The sequence below is a fragment of the Euwallacea similis genome, chromosome 5 (assembly GCF_039881205.1).
Source record: "Euwallacea similis isolate ESF13 chromosome 5, ESF131.1, whole genome shotgun sequence".
Taxonomy (NCBI): Eukaryota; Metazoa; Arthropoda; class Insecta; order Coleoptera; family Curculionidae; genus Euwallacea; species Euwallacea similis.
In genome coordinates, this window is record NC_089613.1 from 679,388 (window position 1) to 701,564 (window position 22,177).

A 22,177-nucleotide genomic window follows, 5' to 3' on the forward strand; every position below is an offset into this window, starting at 1 on the left:
ACTACCACCACGTGGCACAAGCCGTGGTAGGGGGTGAGTCTTGATATAGATAGACCATAAAATGGTTTAAGGGAGGCGTAACAGTGAGATGCGGTGATGGGCGAGATCTAAAGCGGCGCAAAATATTGTGAACAAGGGCCGGCTACTGAAAAGGTCATAAAAGGGCACCTGGTCAGTTTAGTTCAATTATCGCAGCTTGCGAGAAAGTATGCATTATTAGTGATGCCTTTGGGGTCAGTCACGAGACAGTTCTATGGCGGCATAATCGGTAGTCAAAAAGGTCAGAAAAATGGTTAAATTATCGCCCATACTTCATTAAACTTAGTTGTAATAATTGCTTTCTATGTATGTCAGAGATAGTCAGAGAGTACGAAAGAGAGCAAATCACGGGGAATTTACAGTTTAATTAGATGAATCGTAATTTACGTGTAAAAGCATGAAAATCACACCTTATTACATGGCTGGCCGGTAACTTATTCCTAACCATGGCATTTCCTGGACGCAGATGAATATTTTGCCATCAGTAACGGTATCTGTATGACCGCACTTCCTCGTTTTAGTTTTCCTGGTTACAGTACCACTGAAATCAACAACCAAACTTCAGGAGACACCTGAATTACTTCTTCCATTGCGACTATCTACATGTATATAGAGAGATCTCAGACATGAATGAAGCCCCATCATCATGGGTCTATTTATAGAGAATTAATGGGTGGTCATAAATTGGACGCGTTTTCTGTAAATAGCGGCGCCAGTCGGTCAAATATGTAAAAAATTTAATGATCCTATTTTTCCTTGCAAATTAGGTACTTAGTATCGACAGGTAATTACCTTGGCTTGATTATGCGACTTAGGGCAATTATTAAGGTATTATGTCATTGTTGTAATAGACCATTACTTGTCCACTTCTTATTGAATGGAGCTCATAAATCTCATTTAAAGCTTAAGGATAAATCCCTCGGGTTTACCAGGAGCTCTTCTTGAGATCTCAATTTCTCCGCCTAAACTAATTGGCATAGAACAGAGCTACCGCAGCTGTAAAGACATTCGTGGCATTTGTAGTATTGCCTGGAACAACAGCTCAAAATTACGACAAAACTGTCCCGAGCTGCATAATGATAATCAAAGTGAAGCGAAATTACATGGTACCACCGACCATGGATGGGTGAAATTGTCGAAAATTACGGTTGTATGGCGATGCGTCTAGACAGAGGTTTTGGAGGAAATAACTACTCTGTTTCTTTTAACAATTATTATTATTTACTTGAGACCACAGCTCTGGCAACTGTTCAAAAAAGTATTTAATTGAGTTTCAATTATTAATTTTCATTCCATTTGTACCTACAATTAAAAAAAAAAAGCAATTTGAATCTTCCCGTATTTTGTGCGCCACTGCTTTCTAATTAAAACCACTATTGTCTTTGCGTTACTATCTTCTAACTGGGAACCGCCACCTGGGAAACATACTAATTAATATTTCCTTCTACGAGTTCAGTGGCATAACTTTCCTTTTTTTTGGTGGCTTCGTTATTCTAAAAAACACAATTTCAATGTTCACATACATATTTGACTTTCAGGGTGTTACATGTGCTCCTGTTGAGCGTGCTACCGCCCTGAAATTAAAAACCATTTGTAAAATTGTGGGTTACGGAGGCGTACCAGAACACTCATGAAAGTTTTAGAAATTTGGCACACTCAAAAAACATGACTAAAATGAACAGTTTTAATTTGTTACATCATTTATACAAACGCCGCTGGTTTCTCATATTGAAACCAGTTTGAGTCAATGACATTTGGAAATCATGTAACTTGGTCAGAAATCTCCAGTGGCGTACTACTAGGCATTTCCGTTGCTCTGAAAAAACTGCCTACCCGATGTATAGAGACGTCACTAGGATGCGAACCTTTGCCCCTTAAAGCATCTTTTATTACTTTCGAAGATGCGAAAAACGGCGAGGTGACGTCAATCAGATGCGAATTTTTCTAAACTTAAAATGGACGATATCCTCATCTAAATGCGAATTCTTAACTCAATTACCCGTATACCGATTAGTCTGCCCGGATCTTTGGTTTCACCGTATGTCGTATGTAGTTTCAACGCTTTAGAGCAGGGAAACAAGGAGTCCATTGCTCAAAATTGGTAGTGAAAATATTTTAATAATAAAAATAACTAAATAGGTCGGACAGGGCGTCGCGTCGCACCGGCCGCCCGCTCGTCCCGACGGCAGGCGTCGCTCATGAAGACGACTTTGTTTGTTTCGTACGGACGCCGAAGAATACTGGCCCCATCGAGGGGGTTGTTTTTGCCCCCTGGGTTTACATGAACATCAAAACACTCGGACGAATGTGGAAAACAAATAGGGTGTGCCCTCTGACGACAATCAGTCGCCACCAGCTACCCTGCATGTAATTAAATTAATACTCATGTACGCCTATGAATTCTTAGAGGAAGATTTAATAATTTGAAGTTCACATGTACACATATTGGCGCGTCTTGATTATTTTAGCGCTTATTACAGTTGAAAATTTTGTGTTTCAAAAAAGGACTTAATATAAATCATTAAGAAACACACAAGACATTGGCGTATCTTGATCATTTTAGCTATGGTATTCCTCCAAAAAATGATAGTACAAAAGCATTTTCTCTTAAATATTACTATTGTGAAACCTCCCTACATATGCCTCAAAAATTTTGCAAATAAAGTGTAAAATTCTACTTTTTAAAAAAGAATTTATAAGACACCCAACAGGTTGGCGCATGTAAAATTGAAAACGCGAGGTTCTAAAAACGAACCTTTGCAGTATTAATAGGCACGTAACACATAAACGTATCTTGATTATTTTATCGGTTTAAAAAATTCAATTTAAAATGTAATTTCCGAAAAGTTCTTTATCTTTTAAGGTTTACTATTTGGAAAGACCCATACGTACGTCTCTGTCATTTAGTGGTGGAATTGAAAACTATCAATTTTCTTCTGGAAACCAATATCGGGTAGGTACCAAAAATCACAAAACCCATCGTTGATACCATGGTCAACTCCAACACGACATCTTTTAGTTTACCATATTCATTGCATTTACCATATTCACACATAGGTTGTAACTAACCTGAACTAACTTGAACTAACCGTTGTTGTGTAATTAAGTTACAGGATACAATTATACCTTGTCTCATGACTCTTCACGGCGCCGTTTTATTACTAGTGAAATAATGTCTTAAAGCCTACATTAGTCATCGTCGAAGCTCGGACATTTATCAAATAAATGGTAAAAATATGACTATAGGGTGCTGGGGTGATTATAGGGGGTGCGATCGGCGCCAAATCGGGTGGTAGCAGGGTGCATACAAAACGGCGCCCTTTCCGTCGAAATTTGATATTTTAATTCGTTGTTGGCAGGGTCTGGAGTCATGTTAATTTGGGAGAACTGCCCAATAAACCTCGTACAATTTTCTAGATTCTCATTTTATCTGTGTATTATTATTACATAATCCGTAAATTCATTGGTCAGAGAAGAAGGGCCATCGAGGCCGTCGTCGAAGAGTCGAGTCTTTGTGCCGCGAGGTTTGGCGCGACGCCCGGCGTCCCTCGAAGACGCCGATGCCCGAAAAAAGCGACGCCGAGGGGGACGCCGATGCACCTCTGCTGGCCTCTTTATGAGTCTTTGTTTGTCACAACAACTATGTGTGTGTTTTGGCCTCAAAACTCTTTATTACCCCTCGTTTGGCGGCCGTATTAAGAAACTTTAAATCAGCAAGTTTCCCTCGAAATTATACTTTGGAAGTACACGTATATTAATATTTCAAAAGTTTCATGGAAATTTCATAGTATTAAGTGAAACTTTGAATTGATGAATTTTATGGAGGATATTTATACCTGTCTATGTCTTCACAAATGGGTGTGTGAGACGATAGCACAGTGTGTAATTTGACTAAAGTATCAATTTCCATGTGTACAAGGGGGAATATGACGCCGGAATAACAAAATCGGTGGCGCCGCAAGTGGGGCGCCCTGACGTCCTGGCCGGGCCCGTCGCGGCGTCTTTGGCAGCCATGGATGTTTGTCGAATATTTTCATTTCATCCAGATAAAACCGATTTAATTGGATATATACAGTAGGGGAGATTATTAAAGGCGTCTGTGTGACGATAGAGAACATGTTTTTCTCCCAGCGGCTTAATGAATAAAGGACGAAGAATTCTATTACTTGTTTCGGAGCAAAATTAATTATTGTCGTGTGATGTTCAATGATAAATTTTATTAACATCGAGATAACAATATACTCGTATATTAGGATAGAACCTCTCGTTAAATTTCTTCGCCTAGAACTTCCATTTACTATAGTACATTATCTAATAAAATCATCCTATAATATTGTTTACACAGGTAGAGAATACAGACAATGTTATATGGTTAAAATCACTTTTTGATATGTTCAGTAGGCTTGTAAACGCAGTCTAAGTCGACTTATGGGCATCTAATTAACTCTACATATATGCACTAAATGTTTTAAAATTCCAAGCAAAATTTCAATTAATAATTTAGAAAACATTCAATCTCAGTGTATATTAATATTTTTTTTTGCTTTGGGTGGATATTACTGAACATATATCGACAGCTGAGGTTGTCAGTGAGGAAAGTGACAACTATTGTCAAAATCAGCTGATGTTTATTTTGATTCATCGATTTAAAGTTTTCAGCTTTACCACCACCATTAGATCCACTTAAAACCCTCAAGTTTTCCATGAAATAATCTCAAAATGTCGCATAGAAGAAAGTCGCGGTCCCCATTTCATAGAAATGGCACAAGATATGCTTCTCGGTCCTACAGATCAAGGTCTAGGAGCACCTCAAAGGCCAGAATTTCTAGGTAATAAGAAAATAGCTTTTCAGGACTTTAAAAATACTTCCTAATCTTTCCATTGCAGCCATAGAATTAGCACTCGCTATCCCGAAGAAAAATTCAGTAAACATGAGAGAAAAAATGGAGACTATCCTCGATCCCGGGACACCAAGAAGTTTTCTTCACAAGAGGATGATTTCATGGAACACCGTAGGCAGGAAAGGGAGATTTTAGGTCTTAGAGAGAGCACTGTCTGGAGTAAATCCCCTGTGAGAGAAGAGTAAGTTCTGATTTGACATTGCAATAGATTTAAAATGAATCCTTAGTCTTAGCGAATCTGAAGGGGAGCCAGAAGAGCAGGCCTCAAACATGCACAAAAATAAGAAGCATAAAAAGGATAAGAAGCACAAAAAATCCAAAAAACACAAAAAGGATAAAAAAAAAAAGAAAAAGAAGAAACGAGTGTCTTTGTCTAGCTCTAATGACTCAGAAGAGGAGGAAGAACAATGGGTCGAAAAAGAGATTAAGCCCAGAAAAAAAGCTATGATCTCAGACTCTTCAGGAGAAGAAGATGCAGTCTTGGGACCTGAACAGAAACCCCTTACAACTCTCACCCATAAAGAAATGGGCAAAGCTCTCTTACCAGGTGAAGGAGCTGCCATGGCTGCTTTTGTAGCCGAAGGAAAAAGAATTCCCAGGAGAGGAGAAATTGGATTAACTTCAGATGAAATAGCCTCATTTGAGAAGGTGGGATATGTTATGTCAGGCTCAAGGCACAGGAGGATGGAAGCTGTTCGTATTCGTAAAGAAAACCAAATTTATTCGGCAGACGAAAAGAGGGCATTGGCGATGTTCAGTAAGGAGGAAAGGCAGAAGAGGGAAAACCTGATTTTGGGGCAGTTGAAGGACATGGTCAAGCAGAAATTAGCTGATAAGAATAAATAGAGAAATAAGAAAGTAGATTAGAAAAGCTATAGTTTATTATTAAATGTATAATTTAAGAGAGAAACATAATTTTGAATGCATTCAATTGGTATTTTTGTTTTCCCATTTTTTTGACGTTGAAAAATATCAACTATACATACCAACTGAAAGTGATCTCTTTTTTAGCCAAATTGTCAATAAATTAGAACAACCTAAGATTTCTTTAAAGTGCTATTTGTGCTTATATTCTTACTTTACATCGAAAACTCCTTAAAGGGAAATTTCTATTATAACTTCTATTAGAAGTAACTACATAGGAAGTAGGTTAGTGGGTCACCCATGAGTAAGAAAGAACAATAAATATCAAAATGAAAGCCAGACAGGGATAGCGAAACTGGCAACAATCCTAATCTTAAACTCCAATAATGCATGTATTAGAGAGAGAGCTTAACTTGTTTTTACCTAAATGTCATTAATCGTTCAACTCATAACCTCAAACGTTATTTATTTTCAAATAAATTACTACTGTTTGTTTACTTGATCTAAATTAGTGAAGGGATTGTGTTTTCCAAACTCTAAACAATTTCCAACAGTTATCCAATAAATGCACATAATACTGTCCATCAATTTGAGCCTTAACTAGAGAAAAATCCATCATTTTTCCACCCAACATGAGTCTACATTCAATATCAGGTACTCCCAAATAAGATTTCTCATTCCACATTGCTAATCTTTTGTAAATAGAATACTTTGACGATATCACACGTCGAAGAAACAAAAATCAAGAGTATGCTAAATTGCCCACTAGAGATAATGGGTTTGTTGATGCCCAGTTCCAGAAACCAACCCAAGAAATTCCCTGGAGAGCAATTACATTGGCTACATTACTATTGGGTAAATTAGGTTTCTCATCCTGATAGTAGGAAGTTATGAGTGGAATTCTAGTGATTGGTACCAGTTTATTGGTATTTGGCTCCTTAGCCGTAGGTGGGCGTATAGAGTTGGAATACCCAGATCGACTATGGCCCATCATTATTATTGGAATTATCATGTTTATTCCTGGGGCATATCATGTTAGAATTGCTTACTATGCTTATAAACAAGTGCCTGGGTTTTCCTTTGATGATATACCAGAATTTGAGTAAAAACTACTGTGGAAAATGATACTTACATACATATTTATATTATATAGGATAGAGCACCAAAGTACCTTTGTTATTAATGCAATGAATATACCTTTATTATGTAAAAAACAAAACAAAATACATACACCTCAAGAAACACAATAGGAACTCATAAATTTTAGTCATTATACCAATCCAAAAATAAGAGACTAAAAGACAATACAAGTAAAAAGAACAGCATCCAGACTCTTAATCCGGCATTCCTTTGCATGGCTTGCCGAATTTGCTCATTGGCATGCTTCATATTCTCAGTGGAACCCACCACTGTATCAGAAATTCTTTCTATATCCTGTTCCTGCTGAAGAACTTTCTCAGTAAAGAGTTCCTGTAATTCTGCTATGTGCACAACTTTGCCTTCCATTTGTTTTACCTCATCAGATATACTGTTAAGTTCTTTGAGCAGATGCTCATTTTCTTGCTCAAACATTTGCATATCTTCAGCACTCAATTCCTCATCATAACTAATTGGAGGGGATGGTGATGGTAAAGTTGATTTATTTTTTTCTGCTATACCTTCTAAATCAGTCTTTTTGCTAGCAGGTTTAGTCTCAAGTTTGGACAATTTATGGGCATCAATGACCCTCTTCACTCTAACTGCTTTAGCTTCAGTGTAAATCTTTGAAACATTCTTCAAATAATTCTCCAGGGATTCCACCACACTCTGATAATGCTCCTCTTTTTGCTTAGTCTTTGCCATACTCCTAATTTCCTTCTTGTATTCATTTATTAAGTTTGTGCACTCGGAAATAATTTTCTCAGCCCTGTCATCCACCTTCTCTCTATCCCACTCAGATATGGTTTTATTGGTTGATAGATAATTTATAACGTTCAGGTAAGCTGCTTTATTGTCTTGCAGGAAGATCTGAAGGGCCTTAATGTGTTTCACGATTTCCCGGGCTTTGGAAAGGTGTACGTCTTTGGGGCTTGTTTTCAAGAGGGTGGTTTTCCCATCTGGGGCAGGAACACCTAGATTTTTATTAGTGACTTTGATGGATTTCACCCAGGCTTTGAAGAGAGTTGTCAAGTCCATTTTTGTTGTTTTAAGTTACAAATTATTAAATTAATAATGGATTTGTTTTCATTTTTGTTATGACATAGTAAAGGGTGAATGTCAAAAAAATAAACATGAGGCTGTCAATAGTGTCAGGTCTGTCATATTTCGCAGTCAGAAATTACACTCATTGAGTGAGTGTGTGCCTAAGGGGTCACTTAGTGTGTCTGGTTGGTATTCGTTATTGTTAAAAAAACGGAAAAAGACAAACACCAATCGAATTCATTTAAAGTTATATTTTTTTCTTAAATTATGCAATTAATAATACTACTTAAATTTATTATTTAACTAAAATTCTTCAGATCTAGTTTTTATTTCTCTCATTGTTATAATACAATTTATGCTTGACTATGTCCTTCAACTGCCCCAAAATCAAGTTCTCCCTCTTTTACCTTTTCTCCTTACTGAACATCGCCAAAACTCTCTTTTCGCCTGCTAAATAAATCTGATTTTCTTTACGAATACAAACAACCTTCATAAAACTAAAGTATTCTCTCTGATATATGCATTATTAGAATCTGAAACGAGGATCACAACGGATAATTAACCCGCATCGCCACCTTTATCCATTTTGACATTTATAGGCCTTCCTTACTTATGGGTGACCCACTACTTTCGATGCATCTATTTTTTTAATAGTTCTGATTGGAATTCCCCTTTAAGGAATTTCCAGTGTGAAGTAAGAATACAAGCATAAATTGCAGTTTAAAGAAATCTTAGGTTGTTCTAATTTATTGAAAATTTGATTGTAAACCTAATTCATTTGACGTGAAAATGTGCCTTTAATGTGTAATTTAAATTACTTCAATGCGTGATTTGATATCTTATTGGTAATAGAGGTACAATTAGAGCTCTTTTTTTGTTTCTGACCCACCAAATATTATTTTGAATAAATTATAAAAGTTTATGGCGGATAAACATAATAGGAAAAGATAATGGCAAGTCCGCAAAAGGAACAGACCATTCAAGTAGAAATGAATTCTCCATTTCTTTTGCGCACTTGCCATTATGTTCGTCCTCTCTAAACTTTTCCATTTTTGTCATGAGCTTTGTACTCATTCCCGAAATTGAGGAAACTTTGGGGAGATGTTTTTGCAATAAGTGGAGCCGACGTCTGCATGTGGTTTTCTCGCTTTTTCTTTCTACACTACACCTGCATGTGCGTATGTCTTCGGACGTGTGAAGTCTGACGTGTCCCTATACTATAAGCACACGTACCTAGCAAAGTTAATGAATAGAAAGACGTATCGTCGGGTTGCTCAAAATCCTCTTTCCATTTCTATTTGAATCTTTTATTTTTTTAGTAGATTTGTTATTAATTTTTCCTATATTATGTGGAATTTTTCTATGAGAATAGCAAAAAATAATAGTAATCACTCTATAATAGCCAAGCCGTGCAAAAAAAATAAATCAACTACACCATATAATAATATATTATTAAATTTATGGGTCCAACACAATCAATAATTAAAGATCTTTACCGATAATTTCCCAGTAAAGTGCTCCCATTGACTAGACACTTTAAATAACCTCATATGACCTTTTGTTTGCAAAGACCACCAAAAAACCCCTCTAAGGAATGTATATTATACAAGTTTATAGTAATAAAATATCAGATTCCATCCCTAAAAATAGTCAATAGGGAAGTAGGGCCACTATGCGAGTAGTAACCAGGCAATAAAAATTAAAGCCAACCACAAGAAAACTTTGGACAAGAATTGTTCCTCCATGTACTGGGGAGTGCCATGAGGTGCCATGTTGGGTCTAGGTTCTCCAAAGTTGAAGGTTGATGTAAAGAATCCAAAGGGAAAAGCTCCAATTCCAAAAGACATGTGGAATCCCCCATCCCCAAATCCAAAACCTAGGTAAATGTGCTAAATTGAAAATAATTTTATTAAGGAAAAATTACCATTAAAGTTATTTCCAGGCTCTGGCTCTGTTCTTTGTCCTGCAGGTCTAGGTGGTACTTTATCTCGAGGGTCCTGCTGGTTCTTGCTTCCTCTTCCATAGAGGGGAATTACTTTATCTCGACTAATTGCAGCTTTACATACAGGGCAAACTTGTCTGTTTGGACGTGTTTCAAGCCATTGGTGTAAGCAAGGCCAACTAAAACAGAAAATTAAGATAAGGTAAAAAGGATTTCTACCAAGCTCAATAGATTTTTAAGGTATCAACAAACTCTCATACAATGTTTTATGGTGCTGCTTCTCAATTTATCATTCAGGTATTGTTTAACATGTTTTTTTATCGAAACAGCATAAATTCTATAGCTATAAAACCAATAAAACTAACCAAAATAAATGTCCACACATACTGACAACTGCATCTTTAGCTGTGTCTAGGCATATATTACACTCCAGTAGCCCATCATCTTTCTTGTCGCCTTGCTTGGAGTTGGGGCTATCTCCTTCATCTTCTTGACTAGTGCTCTCTCGAGCCTCTTCTGTGCTGGTTGACATGACGCAATCTGTGTGGATTCAAATGAGGTTTTTCAATTACTTGGTAATAAATGGTCTATCATATGGCACAAACAGTTAACATGTCTGATTATATGATATAATGATATTTTAATGTAAAGAGGCCAAGGTGCTTCCTCGGTTTCGTAAGAGAGTATCAACATATGGAACCTCGAAAAAATGTATAAAGCTTTTGAATGATAATTTATAAATTTGAACTCTACATTATGACAAGCAGAAATGGGTCACTTTCGCACTCACCGTGTTGCAAATAATTTGGTCTAAAAATGGCTTGAAATGAATTAGAATTAATTACGATACCCTGACGTGTCTTTTAATGAAAGTTGGATGAGTTTATGTAAGAAAATTGCTTGTTTAAATCGATTTTACCTCTAGTTTAACTATAAGTACACAACAATTTTTTTTCTTGGAATTCTAAAAATTTTCCCTATATCAGATGATTTTGATATTGACGCTGTCAGGTCTAAAAAATCTTCGATAGATCGACTTCTGTCTTTTTTTACTGCACGTCATAAGAGAAAAACAGATAGCAGTTATTACCCGGACATCTTTATCAGTTTCTTTACTAGATGGCGGCACTAGTTCTAACAATAAGGGTGAGAAGCAGAAAATGATTCCGCAAGATATTTTTCAAACATTTTAAAAATTCTTCAGTTAACGAAGATAAATATCTACTTTTTTTTGTTATATCAAAAAATAAAACTACACCTTTTCAACTCTCCGGAGAATGTATTTAATTTAGTTATTTTTCAAGCGAAAAAAGTAAAAATTGTTAAGCCTCTTAAGAGGAACTGGTAAGATTGAGAGCATAGTATTGACCACTTCGTTAGCTCTTCACATAATTATCTCTTCCGTTTTTGTGTGCAAGCGCAATCTAACATATAAGCAAAAAAGTAATTCAGGGACGCAAATTAGGGGAGTTCAGAAAATTATCAAGACCAGTATATAAATACTCATATAAAGATCCAGCACCTTATATTATAATGATGTAAGCTCAGAGTACCAAAGACAACATAAGCTATTTACATTAAATGGACGTATACTGCGTAGAGAGGAAATTAAACAAATCCGCGTGCAGCGATGACACCTCTTTTTGTATGCCCTAATTAGCTCGTACTCACAATCACATTATACTCTCAGATGAACAATAAATTGAATAGAAGAAGAGTTGGATTCCCAGAATGAGGCTATGATAAAGCAGCTCACACTGCTTATTTTTGTACCAGTTCACCTAGTCAACAAAGACAGGAGATCTTGACGTAAAGCTCTCAAGCCACTACCCTGACAAGCATTTCTTAGAAAGAATTCATAATAAAAGGATGAACTCTTACATATTCCAGGCATAGCGTTGCTGTAGTGACAAGGAGCCATCGCAATCCAGAAAAAAATCACTATTATAACTAAACAGTGAAAAGTGCTTTATTGACATACTCAATGAACCCAATGGTGAATAGGTATTTAAATCCTTCTTAAAGTGCGTAATTGCTTCATTGTTGTCCCACAGTGAGCACGGTGCGAATGCTGCAAAAAATAACCAACAATAAACGTACTATTAATTATTCTTAAACACACCTTTCCCCTTTATGCATTAGATAGAAAGCTTCATTAATTTTGTCCCAGGAAAACGTGTGTGAAATGAACTCATCTAACTTCACTTTCTTAGCTAGATAATCGTCGACCAGTTTAGGTACACTATCGATACTTTTCCAGCCTGTAGCAAAAATGTTTAAATTTCGGTTTCAGTTATGAAAATTGAGATTCAAACCCCCAAAAGCTGTTCCTTTCCACACCCTTCCAGTGACCAGTTGAAAGGGCCTGGTGCTGATTTCCTGACCAGCCCCAGCCACGCCTATGATAGTAGACACTCCCCATCCTTTATGGCAAGCCTCCAATGCTTGCCGCATAGTGTGGACATTTCCCACACATTCAAAAGTAAAATCAAGTCCACCATTTGTTAATTCTGCCAGTACTTCTTGAAGAGACCTGTCATAGTCTTTCGGATTTATAAATTCGGTAAAACCGAATTTTTTTGCTATGAAAAAAATACACTTATATATATACAAAATATGCTATTAATAACAATTCAAATACCAATTTCAAATTTTTCGGGATTGATATCCACGCCGATGATCCTAGAGGCTCCTGCCAATTCACACCCAAGCCCTACTGCAAAACCTACAGCCCCCAAGCCCCAAACTGCGCAGGTGCTACCTTTTTCCACTTTAGCAGTATTTAAAGCAGCACCATAACCTGTAGGAACTCCACAGCCTAGAAGGCACACTTTGTCCAGTGGAGCTTTAGGGTTTATCTAGAAAGTCGCCTTTTTGTTCAGAAAATATACACTGTATTTGTAAGATGATTTAAAAATAACCATTTTCTGATTATGGAAATGAAGGTCAAGTTTGAACTAATAACAAGATAATTTTATTAGGAAAGAAATAAATTAATCCCAAATACCAAAAAAACATGTGGTTTTAACCTAAAAGGTCCTACCTTTGTTACTGAGATATCAGCCACTACAGTATATTCACTGAAAGTGGAAGTGCCCATGAAATGGTACAGGGTTTGTCCTTTGCAAGTAAATCTCGAAGTTCCATCAGGCATTACTCCTTTTCCCTGAGTTATTCTGATTTTCTGGCAGAGATTTGTTTTTGGAGATTTGCAGAACTTACATTCCTTACATTGTGGAACATAGAGAGGGATGACATGGTCACCTTTGTGGGGCATAAGAAAAAGACTAACCACATAATCAATTTAAAGACAACATTAGTATTACTAATCAACCATAATATACACTTCAATGACTTTAGTTTCACCTTTAAATTACTACAGTTCCATCAAAATTCAATACTTGTCCTTATGCAAGTAATAGCCAATTTAACACTAATTTATGCAAATCTAGTTACTAGTCTTTCAATACTCTTGTTCAATTCTCTAAACTATTCATTCAATCTTTTAAATAGTGAGTAATATTCCTGCCTTACCTGGCTGAATGTTGGTTACACCCTCTCCAACACTCTCTACCACCCCTGAGCCTTCATGCCCCAAAACGACAGGGAACATACCTTCAGGATCAGCCCCACTGAGAGTATAAGCATCAGTGTGGCATACTGCAGTGTACAAAATCTTGATCCTCACTTCATGGGCCTTGGGGGGCGCCACCTCGATGGTCTCAAACTTGAGATCCTCCTTGGGGCCCCAGGCCACTGCTGCCTTGCAGGATATCACCTTTGGGGCAATAATTCATATTGGTATTTTTATCATTTATAGAAATTAGAACTTACTTGACCAGCAGTCGACATGTTGCGGTATCGGTAGACTGGAAAGTTCTGCTTGATTTAAACGTACTTGTTGGATGACTGGCTGAGTTTTTATAAGTTTAATTGAGTAAAGAAAACAAGAGTTTACACTTATACAGAACATAAAATAGAAATAACCATTATTGATATGCGCATGACGTCATGATTTGAGCTCGGAGTGCTGTCATAAAAGGACAATTAAGAATTATTATTGATTTATTTGTTTTACATTGATAATTATTCCACTTTGATATAAATAATAAAATTAAAATTGAAATTACTGGTAAATAAATATGGTAAGTGGCTTGTAAATAAAAATGTTGAATTATTTAGTTTTATTCCCTATGAAGTTTTACATAGTTTTGACAATTTACGTGACTAAAAGTGATCATGACGTTGAATTGAATTTCGAACTGGATATTACTTTTGTTTCGCTATCAGGCATATTCTCTACAAGTATGAGAGAGATGGAATGATGCTTTAACTTAAAAAATAATATAACCTATAAAAATAACCTAGTGATGCAGTCCTATTTCCAGGGTATATATAAGCTGTTAAAGCTTCATGAGGTTCTGTGGGGTCGTAATACACAGGGTATGATATTTAGTGGTAGCGCAAACTCTTTTAACGGAGGCTATAATGTTTACGGGTAATAACATTATAATAGTTGCAAAAGAAACAGAAGATGATTGGTAGGCATTCTTAACTTAAAAACTCTTCTATAGTGATCCAAATTCTAGTGCAAAGTTTTTTTTAACTGTAGATTCATCACCTGAAAGTAATATCCTAAATACATATATGTTGACAAGAGCTTTATTATTGAGTAACAATGAGGTTTTCCTATCACAGTTTTTGAGATATTTATTTGAAATTACAGAAGCATTTAGCATATTTTCGTATATTATAATTATAATACATTCCAATACATATAAGTGCATTAAAGAAACTATTTCCTAATCATCTGTTTGCTTTACAGGCATCTATTTGTCTTCAGTACCAAACTTAGTACTTATGCAATTACCACCAACTTTTCCATTCTTTGTTGTTTTTTTCTCAGGTTCATCATATTTCTCTGGCGTATCAAATTGATGTTCAAAGTCAAGAGCTGAAAACCAAACTAAACTACCAAACCACTCAAATCACCAAATAACCTTTCATCAATTTAGTGGTTCCTTGAATTATAAGTGCAGGATCTGCCCCTTCCAAATCATCTTCTGGTACAAAACCATTTACTTCTACCTCTGTTATGTCTTCGACGACAATATCACCTAGTCCTGCAGCATCTTCACTTTTGTCAATTACTATCTGACCTACAAGAAGTTAGTATAAAGTAATAATACTTTGAGTGTTAGTTCAGTAACCAATATGTATGGTTGAAGGCCGCCATGTGAAAGCTGTAGTGGCATTGGTGCATGGAGGAGGTTTTTTTCCATTTAAATATATTGAGGGATGTTTCTGCATATAAAATGTAATATTAATTTGAGGTAAAGTGGGTGTTAGAACTCACCAACGCTCCACGATTTTCAATTACATGTCGCTTATTCATCTGCTTCCAGATGCTATCTTGGAACTTTCCAGGGACAAAAATGGATTTCCTTCTTCTAGAAGAATCGCACTTTCTATTAGACGTGCATAGTTCCGCTATACCAGGCTTAATTTCTATTTTATTTGTTTTTTAATTAATTGTTAACAATTTGAAAATTGCTTAAACCTTTGCATTCTGAATCCTCTAAAATAATATCATCTCCTTTCGGATTTGAATTTTTCTTCACGCATTGCACCTCACGCACTCGCACCCCACTTTTGTTCTTGCAAGCACGGCACCGGCCCCAATTCCCTACTTTCCATCTGAAATTCTAGTTTTCTATTAAGAAACTAAAAAAATATCCACAAGCTTGCTCTTTAAGACATGGCTGAGTATTGCATTTTTGGGGTTCTTGCTCCTTAGGTTTTTCCAATTTTTCGCAATAGGAATCGCTGACTCTCCCTGCAGTATTCTCATAGCAGGCCAATTTCGCTTCCTGTATACCGCCATCGCACATTTTGGAGCATTCCTTATATTCCGCTTTAAATTTAATTAATTTTTTTTGTTAAGTATTTTTAGTATTTCAACTCACCAATGTCCCAGTTGTATTTGGGATCGAATATAGGAATCTCTGAGGGCTCGACAAAACTCCATAAGACAATATCCTTGTTTTTGCTCTTGCGGAGTGTCTATGAAGTTAATTTCTAGGATAGTTACTAACAGGTAACGCAAATACTTGCATATATTCCTATGTCTTCTCGGTTTAAGTCCCAGGATATGAATTCGATGTCGAAATCATGGTTTGTTCTATTGTATATAATAAGTTTGTACATGAAATAACCCCGCTTCTTCTCACCGAGAGGGTAAATTCCTGGTGTATTTTTTCCACTGCGAAGAAAAACATAGAGACGGATAAATGGAGGGGTAAGAAATTACCCTTCGTTGAAATAGAAGGTTTTTTTGTCGGGCAGGCCCAAGACGAAGTAATTTTCGCTTGGCTTCATTTCTTGTAGCTTGAACGAACGGCTGCCTGCAGGTACTACAGTCAGCAGTTGATAGCCTAAATATCATAGATTATATTTTTGGAGTAACTAAAAAATTACATACCTTCCCCGTCCACTACCGCTTCACCTTTTATAGTTTTGCACCTGGTTCCATCTCCATTGCAAATGCCACAACGATCCATCACTGCTTCGGAACCGGTGAATTTGTTATCGCACCCAACTTCCTTTTGGAATTAGAAAGTGTTTTTTAATAAGTTAAATACATAATAAAAGTTTTAAAATTTTATTTTACCACACATTTACCCGCCACACACATTTTCAACGGGTTGCCGACTTCGCATTTGGCTCCGTCGTCGATTGGCCTTCCAAGGTTTAATATTTGCTTTTTATCTTTGTTGTTATTGTGCATGTAACATTTTACAATGCAGGGTTGTTCTTCAATAAACATACGGTTTTCTTTGTTTTAAACTGAATAATCGAAAATACCTTTACTGAAATATCCTTCAATATATTTCGTTGGGTAGTCTACCATATATTTATAACATTGTTGGAGTCGAAAAGGCATTGCGTCCAGAGGACATTCCTGGAAATGTAATAATCTCTGGATAATTCACAAATAGCCCACAAAAGACGATTAATTTGAAGTATTAAAAAAAAGTTGTTTATGAAATAGCAGCGGCGAAAATTCTAAAACTGTTTAAATGGTTAACAGTTTATCCTTCACCATAGTATCAAGATTTGTAAATAAAATTGCCTAAAACTAATCTTTATGAAGCGAAATGGATTTAATTGCCTTATTAATTACCAACATTCATCCTTTATCATATATTAGGGATGATAATAGGGATATGGTTTATTTAACATGAAGAAAATTGCTTCTTGGTCGGACATGTTGCCAACACAAGTTGTCTGGGCAAGCACTTACGATTGGACTTTCTATTCAAATTGAAAACATGGATTTAACTTATTATGTAATAAGTTTATATTTTTTAGGACACGGGTATGCTGGGAAAATAAATGTAGACAAAAGTCAATATACAGCTTCAATAGAAGAGCCGACTTTCTCAACAGCAAATGAAGCAAATCATTGTTTTGATTTTGATTAATTCGATCCCGCAGTCTGGATCGTAAGCGAGTTTTATTGATAAAATTATAAAAACACCCATAGTTCAGGTTAGATTCAGGTTCAGGTTCAAGATCATCTTAGAACTGACCTCAGGATTCACTCAGGTCAAGCATTGAAGCGAACTGATTGATTGACTGGTGTCACGATTTTATTTGAAACAAATAATTACTTGCGAATTACAAATCCTTATTTTTCTCATAGTTCCAGTACAGCTTTTTCCTGGATATACTGGTTTCGGATTATCGCAGAGTCTTTCTTTAAACTGCGTTCCCCTGCTGCAGTTTTTGGTACAGGGGGACCTAAATTTAGTACAAAATACATAGAAAACCTTGAAGAGAGTTTGTTTTTAATCACCATTCGCCCCACTCGCCCCAGCCACCATCAATACCATCAGGCCTCGTACCCTTCGGCACACATTTTTTGTTAATGCACCACTGAAACCAAAAGGGATCAACAGTTAATACACAGGGTGTATTCAAAATAATTTCAGTAAAATAAAGTTTTTTACAAATGGCCAAAACATTTTCGAAAATACTACCAATTTTTTAAAATTGCTTTAACTGCAGTAACAATACTGTGCTTTAGCTATTTTAATAGTCTACAGAGCGGTACCCAAACATACTTTAGGCCTCGTTTTTGGGCACATTTTACAAAAAAAATACCCTTACCTTGTCGATATCACAGGGAGTTCCATCAGCCATTCTTTGCTTGTAGAACGCGACACATTTCTTGTTTGCATGGATGCAGCCTAATTGCTGACATTGTTGATCTATGAAAGAGACCAAAAGTTTTCTCTAGAAAGTAAGTAAGTAATACGTTTAGGTACTACCTGGATCTAAAGACGCTTTGCAGCCTCCCGTAATGCCTCCTTTTTCTCTGAGTGAAACCTTGCATTGTGTATCTTGGTCGTAAACCACCCCTGGTAGATTATCCCCCAGAGAGTATATCTCAAATTCCGGTTCATCGTTGAAACAATCTAGAAGGTGTATCCTGGAATACCATCAGGAAAATAGTGGGAAATTGTAAGTTTTCGCAAAAAATGCATCGTTTATTTGTTGGATTTTAACGTAAACTTACTGCACACTTCAATAAACTTTTCGATATTTTTTTAAATACGCCGTTTTTACACTTACGAGGCCAACTCCCTCAATGAGGCAGTACTGCAAGGTGACCACTTTAATGTGTAGGTCTTTGAATAGGGGTTCATCACGTACGAGGAACCATCAGCGGGATCTTCGTCTAGGCATGGGTTCTCTTCAGCGTCGTGGGCCATACCGAGTCTATGGAAAATATGAGCTTTGTCACGTACAGTGGCTAGCAATAAACTTACCAACGTTTTGAAAAAGATATCAGTTTTGGAAAACGGAAACATCCAAATTTTTGTGTTAAATTATTAATTTGTCATCTACATAAAATATTATTGATATTAATTCGTTGTATAATAAGTCAGTCGAACATTAGAAATAAGAAAAGTGAATTTGCACGTTTTCTTGGTTGCATAAATCTAGGCACACCTGTCTAAATTTGAATTATTCAGGGATTTAGCAGCTCCAAATTGTTAAAGTTGGTTGTGATTAAAAACAATTGATGAACAATAACATGTCAGATCTTAATTGTCTCGGTTGTAATCTTATTTCTTGTAAGAAATGAGCGGCAGAGAGTTATCGTTAGTTGAGAGAAATTTGATTATTAAACTACACATGGAGAATAAATTTTGTGGTAAAATTGGGAAAATAATAAAATAAAAAAGTCGGTATTACAATCAGAATTATTACTTTGAGATATGAAACGGGAAGAAGAATTGAAAATCAAACTCGCCCTGGACGTCCAAGAAAATTGACAATTAAAGGAGAGACAAAAACCAAACATCTAGCTGAAGAAAACCCGCGAATTAGTGCCCCTAAAATTGCTGCAGAGATAGACAAACTTTTTCAAAAAAAAGTTCACACTGTTACTGTACGAAGATAGCTTCGTAGGTCTGGATTAAAATCTTGCACCGCCAGGAAAAAGCCTTTTGTTAGTAAAGTGAATAGAGAAAAAAGAGTAACGTTTGTAAAACATTTCCTGAATCGTGATATGGAGTTCTAGAATAAGATAATATTTATTGAAGAAAGTAAATAAATTCAACATATTTGGATCAGACGGCTTAAAAAAGTGTGGAGAAAACCACGAAAAACATTTAACTCGAAGAATACAATCAAAACTATTAAATATGGAGGCGGAAGCATTATGGTATGGGGATGCATGGCGGCATCGGGTGTTGGAAATTTAGTCATAATTGACGGAAGTATGGATAGACATGATTACGTAAATGTCTTAAAAGAACATCTTCAAGAGAGTGCACGAAAACTTGGGTTAACTGGCGACTATTATATCCAACAAGACAATGATCCAAAACACACGGCTTACATTGATCACGAATGGCTGCTGTACAATACTCCCCATAAACTTGAAACCTTTCCTCAGAGTTCTGATATCAACCCTATTGAATATCTGTGGAGTGCATTAGAAAGAAGAATTCGGTGCCATGAGGTAACGACCAAAGAAAAATTAAAATAAATTGTAGTGCAAGGGTGGCAGAAGGTAGGTAACGATATTACCCAGAATTTAGTACAATCTATTCCTAATCGTCTTAAAGCAGTGATTGATTTGAAAGTTACCTTACCAAATATTGATTAAGACACAATATTGTTATTTTTTTCCATTGATTTTTCTTTTTTTATTTCCTAGACTGTGCCTAGATTTTTACGTTTCAAAAATGTATTATTTCGACTTAAATGAAAAAAATTCATCGTGTACCTATACTTTTGCTGGCCACTGTATATATTTTCAACTTGGCGATGTGAAATATTTGGGAAAATTCGATAATTGTTTTGAAATTGACAACAAAGAATTTAATCTACACAAAAGTTTTTTAAAAGGGTTTGAATGAATTCTTGAACTTTTTGGCTTTTCCTAGCTTTTTCCCCTATAAGAAGAAATTCATATTGCATTGATACATTGCAATTTTAGAGATATTTTCTTTTTGGGCTGACTTTCAATATTCATTGATTTATTATAACTTCATTTCAGTTTCATCTCAATTTCAATATTTTTTAGTTCTTCTCCTTATATGGAGTCTAATACATATAAAAATCAACATTCCTTTTTACGTATACTCACAAATGGCCCAATTCATGGCTAATAGTAGTGATCGTATCTATCAATCCACCGTCTTCCGTTACCATGCAATTTGATTTCTGGGAACATGCCCCTCCCACGAAGGCCCATCCTACTATACCGCATTCAGTCCCTTTAGTTCTGCAGAAATCCCATCTAAATCAACGAATAATACTGAGTTATCTGCATATTTTTCAAATGTAGAAAAAGGCCTACTCGGACATTAAAACAGCAATATCAAAGTGATTTGGATGGCTTTCTTCTTTGGGTTGAAGTTTCTGCGCCCATGCACAAAAACTGTACAAAGTTTTGTCTACGTCTTGTTGTACTTGCAAATCAATTTCTTGTTCTTCTTTTTCTAGATAAATAATGCGGACTAACACTGGCTGGATGACCGCCAACAATGACGCATCTGCAAACATCATTCTGACCTGTTTTGAAAAAATGATTAAAAGTGACTCGAAGTGGAGGACGTAATGATCTCACTTGAGAGAAAAGCGTAAGGATCCATTGTTCAATATCTCGTTTTCCTGTGTGTCGCAAAACCATCTTCTTATCGGTAACCAACATGATTTCGATCCATTGAGGATAGGTTTCCATTCGAGATTGATTTAATTTCTTAAACTCAGCTTCTCTTCGGAAGATGTTATTTCCTTTCGCGTATTCCTCACTAAAAACACTTAGACATACTCCCCATTATTACCAATGTTTAATTAACTACGTTATTCTTCTTTTAATCGCGTTATTCCAGTTTTCTTGCGAATCATCAACCGCACAATATCGGTTTCCTCTACTCTTTTCAGCCTGATGCACCACATGCAAGTGATGTCCTTTTTTATTCGGAGAATGTCCAGCAACTGGCTCGATATGGTACATTTTTTTCTTCATATTCACAATCCCTGTCTATATGAAATTAAAATTTATATCGCCAAATCATCCTTTACGAGATACGCAAGTACCAGTCCGTCACAAGTAGACAAAGCTACCTTAGAATTAGGAACTCCCCTCACTTTACCCCAGTAATAGCACATTTTCTTGTTTTTTACCCCCCTTACATCCCTCTCACGCACTGGAAGGGTGGGATCCCGCTTCTCGAAAATCGCCTGAGGGTGGATAAGATTCCTGTCCGGCCATAGTTCCAAGTGGTACAATTCGTTGTCCAGCATGATGCCTTTATATTAAAAACTCACTTAAGCAAATTACAAACCTCAACACAAACCATAGTGAACAGAATCCGGATCATCCAGTTCTCTTTTCCTTCTTTTTCGAAACTCTTCTGCATTGTAATCGTGTGAATGTGCCAAATGGAAAGTGGCAAACTTGCCATCGGGGGTGGCTTTGTGGGGTACTGCCAAGTGGAAGTTTTTGATGTTTTCAGTGTATTTTCCTATTGGGGAGGAGTTGAATTTTGCTGTTAATGCGTAGGAGTGATTCTTACCATGTATGACTCCTTGGGCTACGAGTAGTAGAGTTTCACGTAGCACCACTAAGCAGAAAAGTGCGATTTTCAGAGAATTAGTATTTTTTAACATGTTTGACAATTTTTGTATAATGACATTTGACGTTTTTCAAATAATACAGGGGTTT

At 36.2% G+C, this 22,177-nt stretch overlaps 6 protein-coding genes across 10 annotated transcripts in view; 2 read left to right on the plus strand and 4 right to left on the minus strand.

Moving 5' to 3' along the window:
* The first annotated feature begins 4,709 nt into the window (after positions 1 to 4,709).
* LOC136409196 (NKAP family protein CG6066) lies at positions 4,710 to 5,798 on the plus strand. Of its 2 annotated transcripts, none has more exons than XM_066390556.1 (3): positions 4,710 to 4,868; positions 4,927 to 5,121; positions 5,168 to 5,798. In XM_066390556.1, exons 1-3 carry the CDS (start codon positions 4,759 to 4,761, stop codon positions 5,784 to 5,786), a joined length of 924 nt encoding a protein of 307 aa, XP_066246653.1. In that variant the 5' UTR covers positions 4,710 to 4,758; the 3' UTR covers positions 5,787 to 5,798. The 2 variants fall into 2 exon arrangements, with proteins under 2 accessions (XP_066246653.1, XP_066246654.1); XM_066390557.1 differs by having other exon boundaries at positions 5,174 to 5,798.
* A 503-nt stretch (positions 5,799 to 6,301) lies between these two features.
* Positions 6,302 to 7,038, plus strand: LOC136409204 (transmembrane protein 230-like). Its single transcript, XM_066390570.1, has 3 exons — positions 6,302 to 6,458; positions 6,510 to 6,659; positions 6,711 to 7,038. Exons 1-3 carry the CDS (start codon positions 6,437 to 6,439, stop codon positions 6,908 to 6,910), a joined length of 372 nt encoding a protein of 123 aa, XP_066246667.1. The 5' UTR covers positions 6,302 to 6,436; the 3' UTR covers positions 6,911 to 7,038.
* Positions 7,012 to 22,177, minus strand: part of Syx18 (syntaxin 18) — a 37,485-nt gene continuing 22,319 nt past the window's right edge. Inside the window, exon 2 of the mRNA XM_066390558.1 lies at positions 7,012 to 8,023. Within this exon, the coding sequence (XP_066246655.1) occupies positions 7,068 to 7,979 (912 nt within the window). The 5' untranslated portion in view covers positions 7,980 to 8,023 and the 3' untranslated portion in view covers positions 7,012 to 7,067. The remainder of the gene's footprint in view (positions 8,024 to 22,177) is intronic.
* The window catches only part of LOC136409202 (E3 ubiquitin-protein ligase RNF185-like), a 33,456-nt gene continuing 20,694 nt past the window's right edge, over positions 9,416 to 22,177 (minus strand). The window contains exons 1-4 of one of the 4 annotated variants that reach the window (XM_066390568.1): positions 11,599 to 11,620; positions 10,293 to 10,467; positions 9,910 to 10,106; positions 9,416 to 9,861 (exon numbers count right to left, since the gene is read on the minus strand). In XM_066390568.1, coding sequence (XP_066246665.1) covers positions 9,656 to 9,861; positions 9,910 to 10,106; positions 10,293 to 10,459 — 570 coding nt within the window. In that variant the 5' untranslated portion in view covers positions 10,460 to 10,467; positions 11,599 to 11,620 and the 3' untranslated portion in view covers positions 9,416 to 9,655. Of the gene's footprint in view, positions 9,862 to 9,909; positions 10,107 to 10,292; positions 10,468 to 10,717; positions 10,926 to 11,598; positions 11,621 to 22,177 lie in introns of those variants that run through there. The other 3 variants (XM_066390567.1, XM_066390566.1, XM_066390569.1) reach the window with 3 other exon arrangements.
* On the minus strand, positions 11,843 to 13,916 carry Fdh (alcohol dehydrogenase class-3 Fdh). Its single transcript, XM_066390079.1, has 7 exons — positions 13,762 to 13,916; positions 13,462 to 13,705; positions 12,971 to 13,191; positions 12,569 to 12,785; positions 12,243 to 12,509; positions 12,050 to 12,188; positions 11,843 to 11,998 (listed from the first exon to the last, which is right to left on the minus strand). The coding sequence occupies exons 1-7, from the start codon at positions 13,777 to 13,779 to the stop codon at positions 11,965 to 11,967; spliced, it is 1,140 nt and encodes a 379-aa protein (XP_066246176.1). The 5' UTR covers positions 13,780 to 13,916; the 3' UTR covers positions 11,843 to 11,964.
* LOC136409118 (A disintegrin and metalloproteinase with thrombospondin motifs 12-like) lies at positions 14,659 to 22,131 on the minus strand. The gene is made up of 23 exons (XM_066390439.1): positions 22,029 to 22,131; positions 21,810 to 21,977; positions 21,550 to 21,761; positions 21,312 to 21,493; positions 21,077 to 21,260; positions 20,807 to 21,021; positions 20,594 to 20,746; positions 18,565 to 18,711; positions 18,261 to 18,421; positions 18,100 to 18,200; positions 17,786 to 17,865; positions 17,601 to 17,730; positions 16,792 to 16,888; positions 16,598 to 16,740; positions 16,409 to 16,529; positions 16,238 to 16,361; positions 16,023 to 16,189; positions 15,676 to 15,841; positions 15,488 to 15,624; positions 15,284 to 15,435; positions 15,138 to 15,231; positions 14,928 to 15,086; positions 14,659 to 14,881 (listed from the first exon to the last, which is right to left on the minus strand). Exons 1-23 carry the CDS (start codon positions 22,120 to 22,122, stop codon positions 14,757 to 14,759), a joined length of 3,312 nt encoding a protein of 1,103 aa, XP_066246536.1. The 5' UTR covers positions 22,123 to 22,131; the 3' UTR covers positions 14,659 to 14,756.